The 17,758-nt window shown below is 43.8% G+C and overlaps 1 protein-coding gene across 1 annotated transcript in view; it reads right to left on the bottom strand.

Moving 5' to 3' along the window:
• Nucleotides 1-3,510: 3,510 nt before the first annotated feature.
• The window catches only part of PIGG (phosphatidylinositol glycan anchor biosynthesis class G (EMM blood group)), an 81,294-nt gene continuing 67,046 nt past the window's right edge, over nucleotides 3,511-17,758 (bottom strand). The window contains exons 12-13 of the mRNA XM_083353723.1: nucleotides 13,635-13,798; nucleotides 3,511-4,080 (exon numbers count right to left, since the gene is read on the bottom strand). Coding sequence (XP_083209849.1) covers nucleotides 3,864-4,080; nucleotides 13,635-13,798 — 381 coding nt within the window. The 3' untranslated portion in view covers nucleotides 3,511-3,863. The remainder of the gene's footprint in view (nucleotides 4,081-13,634; nucleotides 13,799-17,758) is intronic.

The raw sequence follows: 17,758 nt of genomic DNA, 5'->3' as shown, positions 1-17,758 counted from the left end.
CAAATTACAGGCAACTATTTAAGTTACATTCATACAACTGCTATGGGTATATTACATATATATAATCACTAGTTCTGAACAGCTTGTAAAACTGTGGGCTGAGAGAGAGGAGACACACATGCAGGCACCTGGTTTGGGGAAAATAATATTTTAAGATGCATTGCACAACTTCCACCCCCCTCAAGTCTGGGATCTGCTCTTAGGGTTGGAAACATGATTCTGCATAGCCCTCAGCCTGAAACAGGGATCTGGCTTTGGAACACACAGCTTCCTTCCCTCAAGCCAGATCCCGGCTTTGAATATCAAACATTATCATTTCCACCATCTTTCTTATGCTAAATCCTGGATTATGGGGAGACATTATAGGTATGATTTCAAAATGAGTGTCGGAAAGCAAAAGTTAAAGGAGGAAGCATGTAAAACACCACCTCCAATCCCACTGCAAATGCCTTCATATATGAATACTTTGTTGAAACAAATACAGGTTGATTTACAATCATTTGTTCAGCAATTACGATGGAGCTGGGGGGAAAAATGGACTTATGACTAGTGCCCAAAGTTACAGCCCTTGAAAAGCTCCACAGTAAACGTGATAAAAATTCAGGTACTTGGCAGCCTGCCTGCACTTACAATCACTGGGGCAATGCAACTCCACCCTCATATCTCCCCCCTCCTCCACAGCAGCATTCGTGGGTGCCAGCACCCCAGGCAACCACTTGAGCCCCAGCACCATCACTACCACTGAGAGATGTTGCCTCAAGCCCCACACGGTGGTCACCCCAATGTCATTGCACAAAGCCTGTATTCCGAAGGGTCTGCCACACCCAATGGACGTGGTGTGTGTGTGTGTGTGTGTGTGTGTGTGTGTGTGTGTGTGTCCAGCAAGTGAATGGAGATGACGGGACCCTCTTTCTCCTCCCGCCCCCTTTTCCTAAGAAACTGACCTCGTTCTTCCCCTTTTTTGGATGCATTCTCAGAGGGGGAAAAAAAGAGACTCAGTAAAAGTTGCTCACACCCCCATTTTCATGATTTTTCAGAAAGCCTCTGGAATAGCCATTTTGGAAACTGAGTGCCCGTTCTCATGAGATATGGGGTACATCCGGTGGCAGCTGCCTGAAACAGCTGAAGGCCCCAGGGGCTCCTCTGATTTTCAACTGCACTGTAGCAAGCTCCCCAACTTGCACTGTAGCCCACAGAGGGCCTCCAGCATCCCCTACACTCCTTACCTGGGACTCCCTGCACTTAACGACCCATGATTCTGAGTTAACAATGGCAACCTGGAGTGCTGGGATTATGGTCATTAAGAGAAGCAGCCATGTGAGCTCTCACTTTACGACCACATCGGTCGATCTCAATTGTGGCTGTAAATGGAGGACTACCTGCACAGAAGTAGTCCTTGACTTACTGCCATGCATTTGGTGACTATGAAGAGGTTACAATGGCACTGGAAAAAGTGATTCACAACTGGTTTTCACACTTATGACCGTAGCAACATCCCCATGGTCAGGTCGTCAACATTTGGGGGATTGGCAAGTGGCCTGGATTTATGACTGTCCTGCCATCATGTGATCACCATTTGCAACCTTCCCAGCCGACAAGCAAAGTCAATAGAAGCCAAATTCACTTAACAATTGCATGATTTGCTTAACAACTGCAGAGATTCACTTAACAACTGTGACAAAGTCGCAAAATGGGACACAACTCACTTAACAGTTGACTTGCTTAGCAGTGGAAACCTTGGGCTCAATTCATGGTTATAAGTCAAAAACTCTCTCTGATCCCCAAAAGTGCGAATCGATTTCGGAATCTTTTTCGCTTTGAGTTTTGGGCTCCCACTTAACCAAAAGGAAAGCAATCAGAATACGCTCTTTCATAGGTTTCGAAAGCTTCGCTGCTCAGCTTTGGGGGGGAAATAATGAATAAGGCTATGAATATTTACTTACAAAAGAAAGGATTAATATTTAGGAAATGAGAAATCAGGAAGGCTAGTAAATAAAATGACAACATGCCACTCTGGCAAAAGATAAAAATTTTCACCTTTAAAATCATAAAGGTTTGAAAGGCTTCCATTCAGCAAGAACAAGAGCAGTACCAAGAACTGAACACAAGAGCGAGAGCTTCAGAGACATTCCTGTTCTAACATTCATAGCCACATTGATCTGGGTGATGCAAGGGCCCGTCTCCACTCCAGTTATTTATTTTATTTATTTTTATTTTTATTCCATTTATATCCCGCCCTTCTCCGAAGACTCAGGGCGGCTTACAAGCTTAGCAGTAGCCTTCATTCTCTGTATATGCCTGCTTGTTAGGGCTTTCACACACCCCCAAGCGGCATTAGGAGTTAGGAGTGAGCTGTGATCTTGTCCCTCTCTACTGACTATTTTAACCGTGCTGAACTAAGTGTCAGCACGGAGTGATACAGGTAGTCCTCAACCTACGATCACAAGCGGCTCCAAAATTTACGTTTTTGTTAAGAGAGACATTGGTTGAGTGAATTTCGCCCCATTTTATGACCTTCCTTGCCACAGTTGTTAATTGAATCGAAGCAGTTGTGAAGTTAGTAACACGGTCGTTAAGTGAAGCTGGTTTACCCATTGACTTTGCTTGCCAGAAGGTTGCAAAAGCAGATCATTATGATCCCGGGAAATTGGAATCACCATAAATATGACTCAGTTGCCAACTGTCTGAATTTTGATCATGTAATAACAACAACAATAATGATAATGATAATAATGATGATGATGTTAGAAGGGACCATGGAGGTCATCTAGTCCAACCCCCTGCTCAGGCAGGAAACCTTATACTATTTCAGGCAAATGGCTTTCCAGTCTCTTCTTAAAAACTTCCAGTGTTGGAGCATTCACCACTTCTGGAGGCAGGTTGTTCCACTGGTTAATTGTTCTAACTGTCAGGAAGTTTCTCCTTAGTTCTAGGTTGCTTCTCTCCTTGACTAGTTTCCATCCGTTGCTTCTTCATTCCTTCAGATGCTCTGGAGAATAGCTTGACTCCCTCTTCTTTGTGGCAGCCCCTGAGATATTGGAACACTGCTATCATGTCCCCCCTCGCTCTTCTCTTCCTTCTCTTCATGTGACCACGAGGAGGCTGCCAATGGTCGTAAGTGTGAGAAATGGTCATAAGTCACTTCTTTCAGTGACGCTGTACCTTGTAACAGCCACTAAAATAACTGTTGTAAGTCGAGTCGAGTGGTGCACTAGGAGCAGGAAGGCCCAGGTTTAGTTCTTGCTTAGACATGAAAGCTTGCTGGTTGATTTTCAACCTAATCCTAACCCTCCTGGTCCTAAGCATGGCCCGGCTCTGCAACAACCTGGAGTGATAAACAGCAGCTCTTACTGCATTGATAGCTTCGCTGGAACTAGGCAAAGCACAATGCAAACACCAGCGGACCCTGTAATTATGTAGGATTAACACTAAGAACCACAAGACATTTATTCATACTGAAGAGGTCAGTATAGGTTTTTAATTGTAGTTAAACCTAATTACATTCCAGCATACTCCAATGTTTGCCCTGCTTCAGGTCCCAGTATAGGGATTCCAAATTTAGAAAGGCACTAGATCTGACACTGGAAGGGGAAGCAGGAGATTGTACAACATTCATATAACAAAGCTAATCCAGCCATTCTCTCTCCCAGCCACCTACACTTCAAGCACCGCTTCAGGATGGTTTTGTCATGCCCATAGCCAAGACATGAAATGAGCTTGCCAAAGAAAACAGGGGGGAAAAAAATCAAAGACTAATTTCTGGAGTTCATTGGGAGTCTAGCAGCAAGAATGTTCATTCCACCGTAAAACCTCAGTCCCTGATTAGAAATTAAGTACGGCAAAATTCTTCCTGGCCAGTAATTTCAGTCTCTGCGCCGCTGGTGATCCACCACTGTGAAGAAAGCACACACGGCTGCTGTGATGAAAGTGTGTATTCCCTCATAGAGAAGTTTTGGTGAAAAGACGCTCCAGATAAAGAGATGGTATCGGAGTCCCGTGATCAGAATAATATATACTGCAACTGGGATGGAACGCAACAGGGCATAACAGAAACAGCCATGCCCAATCGCTGCAGGATTCCTGTAGTGTTTAAGAAAAAAAAGAGCACAAAACACAATTTGTTTACATTTTAGTCCTGTGGTAAATTTTATATTCCATTTAAAAAGTATGGTTGAAAAGAAAACAAAATATGAAACCACATCTTAGGTTACTGCAATGCATTATATGTAGGGCTGCCCTTGAAGAGTAGTTGGAAACCATTGACAGCCTTAATGTCCATGGATATGGCTACTTACAGGGCAGTACTTTCTATACACTGTGGTCCATCAATACTGTCACATGTATCAACCAATCAAAGACACCAGGGGTGTCAAACTCATTTTCATTGAGGGCCGCATCAGCATTGCAGTTGCCCTTGGTGAGCCGGGTGGGTGTGGCCATGGTGGGCGTGGCCTAGTGGGTGGGTGTGGCCAGCTCTACATCATTCGCATCAAGGGTGCCAATGGGAGCCTGGGCAGGAGTGGGACAGATCTGAGGGTCTCTGGCAGAAGAAGATGGGACTGGGGCAAGTACCAAGGCATGGTCCACTGGAGGAGCCTCACTGTTCCTCTCTGGCCTTGGGGGAGGGGGTTTGGACAGTGGCATGGAGGTCAAATGCTCAGCCCAGCCGTCAAGAACCCACAGCACTAAGCCCAGCTCCACTTCCCCAAGGTGGCGCCCAGCTGCACTTACCTCCTCCTCAAGGCTGCTGCTGCTGTGCTTGCTCTCCTTAGCCAGGTTGCTCATGATGGGTACGAGGGCAAAGTCAAGAGGGAGGCCCACCCCCTCTCCATGTGAGGAGACCTGGCTTTGTATCCAAAGCTTCCTTAGCAATAGGATCGGAGACCCCCCCAGGATAGGCCAGGAGGACGGGGCAAGGGGATGGTGAAAGGGCAGCACGGCAGGACTAAGGCAGGACTTCCCTCAGACCCTGCCTCTCCTTCCTTCCTTCCTTCCTTCCTTCCTTCCTTCCTTCCTTCCTTCCTTCCTTCCTTCCTTCCTTCCTTCCTTCCTTCCTTCCTTCCTTCCTTCCTAGAACAGAGTGGTAGGAATATATTTGAGATGAGGGAGGGAGAAAAACAGGCAAGAAACGCAGCTGGGGAAGTGTCATCCTTCATGAGGAATGAAGAAATGCACCATCGCCTGGAAGTGGCCAGCACATGGCCCTCACCTACTTCACATATCTGGCTTGGTGGGCTCTGGGGGAGGGGATGTCATGAGCAGCATGAGAGTCAATGTTACCTGCACAATGCTGCCCAGCCCCCAGCCTGCCCGATTTTGGCAGGCAGTGGGGCACTTTTCTGACAGTGCCGAGAGGCTGAGCTGAGTGCCATGAATCTGAAGAGAAGCGCAATGCTGCCCAGGCCCTAGCCTGCCCAAAGTAGGCAGGGTCATATGCTGGCCACTTCCAGGCGATGGTGCATTTCTTCATTCCTCACAAAAGGTGATACCTCCCCAGCGTGTGCCCAGGGGGCAGTGCCAACGCAGCATGGGCCAGTCCCTCACTGTTTCCAGATGGCCTTGTGGAGCTAAGACTGAATGCATTTCAGCATAGATGACCACCACAAAATTGTAGATTGGTTTCTGGCTGGCCTGGGCCGGGGCCAAGGCAGCGGGAGCCGTTCCCTCACTGTTTACAGGGTGGCTTCGCGGGCCACATGGAACCACTTCACGGGCCGGATCTGGCTCCCGGGCCTTGTGTTTGACATGTCTGTGTTACACTGACCATGATTCCTGACGACTCCATTCATAAAGTATTCCTGGCAGTATTACAAAAGCAGTTTGCTACAACCTTCTTCCAAAATGTCCCCCCCCCAACTTCTCCATTTTGCAAACAATCTTTGAATTCCAAGTCTATCTCCTGTCTGAGTAGTAACTTGGGCCAACCATGGTTAGTCATTATGACAGCTAAAGTCAGCTTCGTGCTACTAGGTAGTATTTTAGGATTAGATGGGGGATTTGAGACCAGATCTTTCCTGACCCCAGGAAAGACATGCACTTGTGTCACACTGCCTCTGAAAACAATTGGTAGCACTGAACAGGCGTAGTCCATATATAAAACTCCTGCAAGGTTTGGTTTTTTCCTTTTATTAAAAGTACCTTATTTCTTGTACAGTGCTTGCACCATTTTAAGACAGCGATGGCAGAGAAATCCTAGTAATAAATATTGTTTGGTTGATCTTCCAGCTATCCTTATGGCAAGACTAGGTAAGGATTTATTTCTTAATGGCTTGACGCCTAGATACAACAGATAGCCATTCATCTGTGACAAATGACCCTCCGCACAGCAGAGTGAAGCAAACGCCTCCGAACGCTTTTCACACAAACAGACAAATTAAGGAGGCAGAAGCATTGCCGTGATCTCTGAGAAGACTGGCTGAAGGCTGTCTCGGGCTTAGGATAATCTGGGGGAAGCAATTACATCAGAAAGCAATCATACAGAACAGGAGTCTCCAACGTTTCCCATTCGGTGGACCAGTGGAGGGAAGGATGATTCCCTGCGAGCGGCAGGCTCGCATGCATGTGCAGTTCCATTTGCGCAAGTGGAGCCGCAAATGCACACCTGCACACTCGCCACTTGCGCAGCCCAGTTCCGATATCAGGCATGGGGCCCCATGATATATAGACTTCAAAATTAATTTTGAAAACTGTAAATGAAGAAAACTATCGATGCTTGGAATGTGACACTTTATGGCAATGGCTTCTTTGATGCACCCCATCCTTTTTTTATTTATATTTTTAAAGTCTATTCACAACAGGACTCCCCAACACACACACACACCCGCCCCGCCCCCCCGGGCCGTGAGCCATTCAGAACCGGGACATGGAAGCAGGAGGTGAGCACATATGCGTGCACGCATCTGCACTTGGACAAGCAACAGGCAAGAACATGCACGCATCTTTCATTTGTGGGAGTGGAGTGCACGCTCACCTGCTTACATAAGTGGAGATGCACACGCGCTTGCCCACCATTCACACGGTACCACCTTCTCTCCTCCCCGGCTGGTCTGCAAAGCCGAAAAGGTGAGGAACTCTGATCTACAGAATTAACAGTGCTGTGTACACCTCCAGGTTTTGTCTTAGCCTTTCCCCTCTTCGGGTCTTGGACTGAACACTCCTTCCAATATATTTTGCTATACCAACCAGACCATTTTTAGGCATGGTGTAAGGCAAGTTAATGTTCATGAAATCATTTTGATTATTTGTATAAAAAAAGTCAGATGCACATTTTCCCCATGCACCTAAGCCCTCTAAATAAAGCAGCACTGGAATTTAAACTTGGTGGAGCAGTGGGCTAATGCCTCCTTAAGTAACACCAGCTGCCTGCAATTAGTGCAGGTTCGAGTCCCACCAGGCTCAAGGTTGACTCAGCCTTCCATCCTTCCCAGGTAGGTAAAATGAGGACCCAGATTGTTGGGGGCAATAAGCTGACTTTGTAATAATGCTGCTGGGGGGGCCTGAAAGCCCTAATAAGCAGGCATATACATAGAATGAAGGCTATTGCTAAGCACATTGATTTGTGCTTTAGATTGTAAGCCGCCCTGAGTCTTCGGAGAAGGGCGGGATATAAATGGGATTGTTTTAAAAAAACAAAACAAAACTGGAAGGCTAGGGTGAATAGCGTTATTCTGCATATACCACATACCACCAGGGAGATTTTGTGCAAGATTACCAGATATGATTTTTAATTAATACTCAAGATTAAATTGGGCAAGTCAAAAATGACCATGAAAACTTCAAGAAGGTTATGACAGCAAAACCCCTCAATAGAATTGGCAAAGATGCATCCATCCTATTTCATTAATGAAGGCTAAACTCATCAGGATCTTGACCACCAAAGCTGGCACAAAGCTTTCTCTATTCAGCTTCCACTATTTGGTTCTTCACTGTGCTCTGGTCTGCTGCTACCAACTGGCTCTTCAAGAGTTGAGAACATGTAAGCTATTCACACTCTTCCCTCATGTTGATCCTGCTCTCCCATCAATATACTCAAAAGGAGGAACAGTTAACAGAAACAATGACTTCAGCCCTTCAATTCCCATAAACGTTTGTAGAGCAGGCGTCTTCAAAGTTGGCACTTTGATGACTTGTGGACTTCAACTCCCAGAATTTCTCAGCCAGGCACACTGGCTGAGGAATTCTGGGAGTTGAAGTCCACAAGTCATAAAAGGGCAAAGTTTGAAGACCCCTGTTGTAGAGCTTGTAGAACTTGTAGTAGCTTGTTTGTAGAGTCACCATTTTACCAGCTACAAAACACACTAGGATGTCCATTCAGATTGCACTAGAATTAACACACGTGTCATCTAGCCCAAAGGCTTCTCAATATAGATGCGTGTTACAAACTGGACGGCAGAGCATGGATTTAGACAACCTTGAAAATTATTTATATTTGTCAAATTTAGACCAGAATCCTATTTTCTCACCCTTCATACCTAGAGGACAGGTTAGGTGTTAGACAATAATAAGAAATATATTCCCAGGTTCTTTAAAACATTTTGTTAGCCACTTTTATAGCTACAACTCTAAAAAGTGTATCAGAAATGGATGCCTTTTATTGTCTCAGTTCTCAGAATAACAGTCAACATCTCTCTCCCAAGTGCTTGGTATGGGGTGGAATAGGAAAAGAGAGAGAGAGAGAGAGAGGGAGGGAGGGAGGGAGGGAGGGAGGGAGGGAGAGGGAGGGAGGGAGGGAGAGAGGGAGAGAGGGAGGGAGGGAGGGAGGGAGAGAGGGAGGGAGAGAGAGAGGGAGGGAGGGAGGGAGAGGGAGGGAGGGAGGGAGGGAGGGAGAGAGAGAGAGAGAGAGAGAGAGAGAGAGAGAGAGAGAGAGAGAGAGAGAGAGAGATGGGATCTGCTGCAATTTGATACCTGAAATGCAGCCTTTTCAATACTGTATTCAAGTTTCCTCCCCTGACAATTTTAGCCTATTGCTGAACCTAAGTTAGCTAATGAGATCCTGGACATGCTCATCTATATGAGAAGCACTGACACCATCGTGAATAAATATTTTGTGATTCCATGGTGGTGACTGCTATGGGGACTGTGACACCACAGCTTCTGCATCCTGGCAGGGCATTCATACGCAGGCTTTGCAGCTGAAAATGGAATTGCACGCTGCCCAGAAAACAGCTTATTAAATTTAACAAAAGGCTGGAGGAGGGGAGGGGGGAGAATGCTGCAGGTTTTGTAATGCAAAACAGCATTACAGGCACATAGGCAATCTTTCTGATGCACAGTAGGCGTCCCATACATCTGCAAAGATGAAATACCAAAGGGTTTTGGTAAACCAAATCACGTGTGGCTAGATGTACAAGCCATGAGATTTTAAAGGAACCATATGAAGAGGAAAAAGGTGCTGTAAGCCTAAAATAAAAATTATTTCCTATCAGCCATAAAGTGAAAATCTTCTTCTTTCTTCTTCTTCTTCTTCTTCTTCTTCTTCTTCTTCTTCTTCTTCTTCTTCTTCTTCTTCTTCTTCTTCTTCTTCTTCTTCTTCTTCTTCTTCTTCTTCTTATTCTTCTTCTTCTTCTTCTTCTTCTTCTTCTTCTTCTTCTTCTTCTTCTTCTTCTTCTTCTTCTTCTTCTTCTTCTTCTTCTACTACTACTTCTTGTTGTCAAGTATAATAAGAAAAAAAGGAACCATTATGATCTGCAGTAATTCAAGTGAAATCTTACGCTCTTATTTTCTGAAAGTAGAAAATAAAACAAACTATTCGATGTAGCTAGTGTGGTAGTAGGCTGAACTGTGAACCAGAAAGCCTGCAAAATAATATAGTTTCTCCTCTGGGCAACTCATTCACTTTGTGCAATACGGAGAGAAGAATGACTAATACAAGGGGTTGTTTACAACCCCTGCAGCATGCCAGCAACTGGTCCACACAAACAAGCCCCATCTGCAGGATGCCGGCAGCACACAAAACCACACCCCATCCGGTCTGCGGAAAAACCTCTCTCCACGGAATCGGTCCCTGGTGCTCAAAAGATTGGGGACCTCTGATTTACAAGGTTCTCCAAGGCTCTTTCATGCGTAAAAATTGTACCAATTCTGGACCCTCACCATTGGTTTGGGGAAAATCTTTAACAGCCGAGTCAATTTCCAGTTCAGCTACTACTCCAGAGGCAACCATTTCATCTATATTCCAGTGTTTTGTCCAGAGCTATGAAATAGTGGATAGTGTCCCATTAATGGGAACTCGCCCTGATCTGCTTCACCTACCCATATAGGCAAGGCTCTGTTCTCCTATCCTCTTTGCTGGTGGATCTGAGGAGTTTTGCCTTTTCGTTTCCTCGTACTGAAACAACAACAAAAAAGGGAGGATTTCTGCAGGCTCCATTAGTCAGCTCGAGAGAACTGGGGCGGGGGGGGGGGCATGTTGGCTAATCTCTTGACATCAGTGGTGAGGGCACTCATGGAGCAGCATGAGTACAACTCCAAAGGGTTTGGAGATTTAAAATGCTGCGGGTGTGGAAGTGTCCTACACATTTCGGTCTGGATTGTAGCCTGGATCTGAAAAAAAGTTGCCTTGGTGGTTGCCATGAGGAATGACCTGTTCCAAGCAAAAGGGGAAAGATAGCCCTGTACCTTCTCTAGGATTTTTGAACAGCATTCAACATGATCCAGCGTTTGTACAGGGAATTTATTTATTATTTAATTGTGTTTCAGGGGGATTCCAACTCCGCAACAACTTTGGATAGCTTACAGTTAAAAAGAGAATTTAGAACAGCATATAGCAAAGAAAACAAATACGACCGCTAGAAGACCAACTCCATAATATGAAAAGACCAAAATAGAATTCTAAACCAGCCTCCTAACCTAAAACCTGGGAGAACAAAGAGGTCTTTAACCATTTGCAAATATCTGTCAATCTAATCTAATCTAATCTAATCTAATTTAACCTAATCTAATCCCAATCCAATAACCTATTGAATGGGAGTAAAACAGATCTAGGTGGGGCTATCATTCCACAGCCAGGGGCTATCACCAAGAAACCACATTTTCTGCACCTAAGAAGATGTTATTGCTCAATTTGATCTCCAGAAAGCAGCAATAGTAATAGCAATAGCACTTGGACTTATGTACCACTTCATAATGCTTTACAGAACTAAGTGGTTTGCAGAATCAGCTTATTGCCCTGAGCAATCTGGGTCCTCATTTTACCAACCTCAGATGGATGGAAGACAATCTAGAGTCAACCTTGAGCCAGTCGGGATTGAACTCCTGGCAGTGGGCAGAGTCAGCCTGCAATACTGCACTCTAACCACTGAGCCACTACAGCTCTGACTGTAGGGAACAATCAGTTGCTTCTCCCTGTCCATTTTTAATAGTTTAATAGTTCCTTCAGTCAGGAAATGTGGTTCTACAGATGGCCTAGCACCAGGCCATAAAGAGTTTAACACCAACACTTTAAACTGCACTTAAAAGCTACTGGCAACCAATGTAGAGCTTACTTTACACCTTAGAGATATTATGCTCTTAGCGATAACTGCTGGCAAGCACCTGGTTCACTACCAACTGATGCCTCAGATGGTTTTTAAAGGAAGCCCCATGTGAAGAGCATTGCAGTCGTCAAGATAGATGGCAGTGAAAACATGAATCTCTATTGCAAGATCTTCTCATTCAAGAAAAAGCACAGGTGACACACCAGGTAAAGCTGGGCAAAGTACTACTTCTTTAGTAGTACACTTTATAGAATGTCTTCCCAGAAAGACCTGCCCAATAGTGTGATTACCATCATTTAGGCATCAAACATAACGCCTACAGTGGGTTAGATTTTTCAGAACTGCTAGTTTTTTAAAAATATTACATAATGCTTTCTTTGTTACTTATTTGGATTCGTGTTTTTTTAAAAAAAATTCCTTTAGAACCTTTATTGCTTCCGACTAATTTGATAGCTGCACTGGAAATATAAATTTATGCTGAAAGTGCATGTATAAATTATGTAAATAAGTTCCCTTTCTACTCAAATGGAAATCTCAATAAATACAGTAAATTCTGCTGAATACAGTTAGTTAGAAAAGTAGGTGTAAGATTGCACTGCAGTTGTGCCACATGCTGTGCAGAGGAACATCATTATCTTCACCTAAATAGGGCTGCTACTGTACTACTTTAAGAGCAAAGATATAAATATTAAAAAATGCAGATGTACACACCGCTTATGTTCATCACAGTAAAGATGTCCCTGTTCTCCGGCTGAAATAAAACCAATCTCTTTCTTTCTCTTGCTATAACCAATTTTTATTTGGTTTATATGCACACCTTTTCCCTTCCCCAAATAAAAGAACTTAAAGCAAAAGATTTTGATGAGAAAGCTTTGACATCAGCAATCAATATTATCAAACTTAAGAGTCAGCTGTAAATCTTTCGTATCTGTATCTATCTGAACCGAATGTGAAAAATTATAGCTGCTGCCGCTGCAGGAACTCCATTCCCCACTACTTTTCCAGAGGAAAGCTGGCAAGGGAATAGAATAGCTAACGGCCCCTGTGCTTGAAGGACCTTGGCAAATTTATATATAGTTTTAAAATATTACCAGATTCCTGCTGTCCTCTATTGAGTCCCCCTCCTTTGCCATCAGCTAGATACTTGGGATACTAAGACAGGGGCCTGAGAGAACGTTTCAAGGAAGACAAGAATATTCCCCTGCCAACCAATTTTCTTCTACACGAATTCCTATTTCCTGAAATCATTTTATCCCTAAGAGTCTTTCCTGAACAGATTCTTTAAAAAAAGAAAAGAAAAGAAATCAATGGGCAGTCTTCCTGTTTACTGCCAATTCTTCTCCCCAAGCCAGTGATTTATTTTATTGAACAAGTTTGTATAGCTGCCCAACTCACCACAAAACGACTCTTGTGACTTATTATCTCGTCCAAAATGAGGTTGAGATCAGGCATGTAACAACCTGTCTTTGTAAGACACCTCTTACTTGGCTAGCTCCCAGCAACATGGACCAGCTAACTCTCAGCGTTCAGAAATGGTATGATTTAATATATGGGTCTATTTACTGTATAAGCCAGACATGTCAAACACAAGGCCCGGGGGCCGGATCCGGCCCGCAAAGTGGTTTCATGTGGCCCGCAAAGCCATCCTGGAAAGAGTGAGGGAACGGCCCCCACTGCCTTGGCCCTGGCCCAGAGACCCTCCTTCTGCCAGAGACCCTCAGATCTGTCCCACTCCTGCCCAGGCCCCCATAGGCACCCTTGATGCGAACGATGTAGAGCTGGCCATGCCCACCCAGTAGGCCACGCCCACCCTGCCCCCTGAGGGCAACCGCAATGCTGATGCGGCCCTCAATGAAATTGAGTTTGACACCCCTGGTATAAGCCATCTATAAGCCCTTGACCTATTAGCCTTTTGGAAGATGGTGAAGACCTGGCTCATATCACACTAGGGCAGTAGTGAGCCCAGCAAATGTAAGAGCATGGAGAGTCTATGTGATGTTGCGGTACTGCACCTGGGATACGCAATGTTGTCATGGGGTTGGTAAGTTTTATTCATTCTGCTTTTATTTAATATTAACTGAGAGCCATCTAAGGATTACCTTGCTTAAGCTAGGCGGCTGTATGAATAAAATAAATAAAATGATGGTATAAAAAGTTTACCTGTCCACTTCAGAACTCAAATAACACAACAAATGAATGGCCCATAGCAAGGGGCCCGAGTATGTTGCAAGTGCAGTAAGAAAAATGGCAGGAATTTCTACATAGTCGTTTAGTCCAACAAAGCCAGCTGAAACATCCACAGAAGCAATGCCATTTGAATTACCCTGGAAGAGAAAGGAGACAGTGAACAAAAGAGAATCAATCAATATACTGTAGAATTCAACAGCCCAGTAAGGTAAAAGCATCTACAAAAAGGGAAAAGGGCAGGAAAAATATTAACATGAAAACTCAATCAGGCCCTAATTCTGATTAAAAACTTCAACCACAGGGACTCTATTTGAATTTATATAGTTATTTTCTTTAACCCCCTGACCTCCAGAGGCACCTGTAACAAAGACTGTTTGGAGGGAGTGAATTACAGTAGGCGAAAGACTTATTCCTATTAGTTTATATACAAGGAAAGGCAAAATCCAACTGAACCATTAAAAAAGCCAATGAAGAGCTCAGGTACTAAGAATCAGATGATTTAATACAAGTAACAATAAACTAGGTCTAAAGAGGAAGAAATCAACAAATAAACTTTTCCATTCAACTCTTCTGGGTGAGCTAAACCAGGGCTAGGCAACCTTGGCTCTTTTATGATTCGTGGACTTCAACTCCCAGAATTCCTGAGCCAGCCATCCTAGCTCAGGAATTCTGGGAGTTGAAGTCCACGAGTCATAAAAGAGACAAGGTTGCCTAGCCCTGAGCTAAACAGTGAGCCCGTAAGGGACCTATTAATTCGGACTGCCAGGCTTAATGCAGAAGGCAGCCCAGCAAATATACAATATGCAGCACCGTCTTAACTGCCTCACTGGGGTGCTGGAAACCTTGAGATCAAATGTTACAAAAAAAAATTCTTTAGAAGCAAGGACGGCAGACGGTTAAGTCTAAACATTGAGAAAGTTATTTTATACAAAGAGGAAGTTATTAAAGGAGCGAGATGTTAAAACTGATCAACAGAAGCCACTATTATAAGAAGTAGTAATTTACTTTTATTTTTCTGGTCAAGGCTCTGTCAAAACCCAGGATCATCAAGAACTGTGATGACACACCACAATCATATAAGGCCGCAATTATCATCTAGGATTATGTGGGCCAACGTTCCTTCTAGAAAGATTAATTTCAGCCAGCACTTTGATTTGCAAGACCTCATATGATCCTCTAAGGAAAGGAAAAGGTAGGTTCCAAAAGTAGAAGTCAATTTGATGCATTCTGGGGAATGCAAAGCATAATTCTTAAGATTTGAATTCAATAAGCTAAAAGGGTCTTGTATTATTGTTGAGGTAATATCCACAGGATATTAAGATTCACCTCATAATCTCGCATGATTTTATTGCAGCCAGAACAAAATTATTGCCACCAAAATATGCATTAGAGCTCAACAATTATATATTTTCGTTGTTTCTTCCTAAGATGATTAGGAAAAACCCTATAATTTTAAAATTTAAAAATGATATGCACGGACTTCCGGTGGCGGCGCGGCGCCGAAGACAGCCTTCCCGGGCTGCCCGCGGCTCAGCTGTTTGTTTTTTCGCCCGAAACAGCGCCGATCAGCTGTTCGGGCGAAATTAAAGCCCCCTCCTCGGGAGAAGAGGAGGGGGTGAGGCCCCAGGTAGGGGTAGAGTTCTCCGGGGCCGCCTGAGCTTGGAGCTTGGGCGGCTGAAGGATTGAACTCCCCCGAAGCCTGGGTTGCTCCCAGCTGGCCGGCGTCTCTGCTCCGAACTCCTTGGAGCAGAGCCAGGCGTCTGCGAACCATCCCTGCCTGAAGAAAGGACTATGATTTAAAGGAGCAGGCAGAGCGGTACAAGAGACAAAGGTGAAGAGGTTTATTTTACTATACTCTCTAGCTTGTTGGACTTTTTAAACTTTAAGTGAAAGTGTGTCATAATTGAGGACTAAAAGATGGCGGCGAAACCTCCCCCTAAAACTCTTCGGAGTGGTGGATCCTCGCCAGTGCAACAATCATCATTACAGGCATTGCACCCTCCTGAAGCGCTGACACCGAAGGATTTACGAGATGCTCTGGATAAACTTTTGGAATCAATCAATCAATCAATGGGTGACAAATTTGCGCAGATGGAGGAGAAATTGGAGGAGAGAATGGAAGAGAGGATGGAACAGAAGTTCAGCGTGATGAAGGTAGACATTTTGTCTTCAGTGCATAAAGTGGCGGAATGTATGGAAGAATTAGATGAAAAAATGGATGATCTGGCTCAAAGGAATGCTATATTAGAAGTAAAGGCACGGGAGAATGAAAATGCAAGAGACAAAGTGGAAAAGGAGTTAAGCTTAGCCCAATATTACCAGATGCAGTTTGCTATCAGAATTAGAGGTTTAAAAGAGGATATTAAAGAAGATTTAAAGCAGCTGATCTCTGAGGCTCTTGAAGTGGTATTAAACCAGCCAGCATCTGAAATAAGAGCAGGTATGGATAAAGTGTTCCGGGTGAATTCATGGATTGCCAGACAGAGAAATTTGCCTAGAGATGTGGTGGTTTATTTTGCAAAAAGAGAAATCAGAGACCAAGTTATACAAGCTGCCTATGATGCTAAAGTGGTGATTGCTGAACAAGAAGTCTTGGTTTTAAAAGAAATTCCTCCAAGGATCTTAAGGGGAAGGAAGGACTATACATTTCTCGTGCATGAGCTTAAGCAAAGAGATATAAGGTTCAGATGGGAGATTCCAGAGGGGCTGATGGTGATGCATGAAGGTAAAAGGTACCGGCTGATTACTGTGAAGCAAGCGCGTGATTTCTACAACAATGTCTTAAAAGCAACCCCATTAACACTTCTGGAAGCTGGAAAGGGATCTGGAGAAGGAGAACATCAAGAGGATGAAACAGAGGAAAGTGGTGTTGGAGGAGATCAAGTTACAACTTCTTTGGATGATCCTAGAGAGCAAAGAGTAACACGTGCTGCTTTAAAACGAGCAAAGAAAATAAAAGAACAAGATCAGCAAAAGTCTTCAGATTCTTCACAACGTACATATAGTCAAGCTGTGGGAGGAGCACGGCCTAAAGAAGTTAGTCCTATCAAAGCTGTGGTCCAAGAGCTTCTGGAGGATATGCATGGCAACTAAATTTCTAACTTGGAATGTTAATGGACTGAATTCACCGCAGAAGAGGAAGAAAGTTTTTCAATATTTAAAACAATTTAAGATAGATGTTATATGTTTGCAAGAAACGCATATTAGAGTTTTGGATCAAAAGCATTTACTGAACTCGAGACTGGGTACGCATTTTGTTGCCTCTGCAGAGAATAAGAAAAATGGAGTGGTTGTTTATGTTAAAAGTGCCTTAACAGCAGACTTAATTGAAGCAGATAAGCATGGAAGTTATGTTATGATTGAGCTGTTGTTAGAAGGTAAAAAGACGCTTCTAGTTGGATTATATGCACCTAACCAACAACAAGCTGATTTTTTTAGCTTACTCCACACAAAGCTTACCCAGTTGGATTATAAATCTTTTATTTTTATGGGAGACTGGAATGGTGTTCTGGATGTACAGTTGGATAAGGCTGGAGCTTTTAAGCGCATTCCAAGTCATGCTAGACTGCCTAAATCTTTTTTTGAAATGAAGGATGACCTGGAATTGCGAGATATCTGGCGTGAGAGACACTTGCAGGAGAAGGATTATACTTTTTATTCTGACAGACACCAATCTTTTTCGAGGATTGATTTTATTTTGTTGACTAATGATTTTTTTTTGAGAACTAAAAAGGTGAAGATATGTGCAAGAACTATCTCTGACCACAGTCCAGTTTGGTTGGAGATTGATAAGGAGAAAAGAGACAGGCGCTCGTGGCGCGTAAATGAGAATTTGTTTAGAAATCAGAGAAATGTGGAAGAATGTAAACAGCGGATGAAGGATTTTTTTGAGATTAATATGAATAAGGGTACCTCTATGGATATGGTTTGGGATGCTAGCAAGGCCTATATGAGAGGAGTGTTGATATATATGAATAATAGACATAGACGTGCAGTGGAAACTAGAAGGAAAGAACTGGAGAATGAAATAAAGGAAAAAGAAAAGGCTTTGATTTTGAATTCAGAGGATGTGAAGATCAAGGAGGCTATTAGACTGT

The sequence above is a fragment of the Vipera ursinii genome, assembly GCF_947247035.1.
Source record: "Vipera ursinii genome assembly, chromosome: 2".
Classification (NCBI taxonomy): domain Eukaryota; kingdom Metazoa; phylum Chordata; class Lepidosauria; order Squamata; family Viperidae; genus Vipera; species Vipera ursinii.
This window is presented reverse-complemented; position numbering and strand designations above follow the sequence as displayed.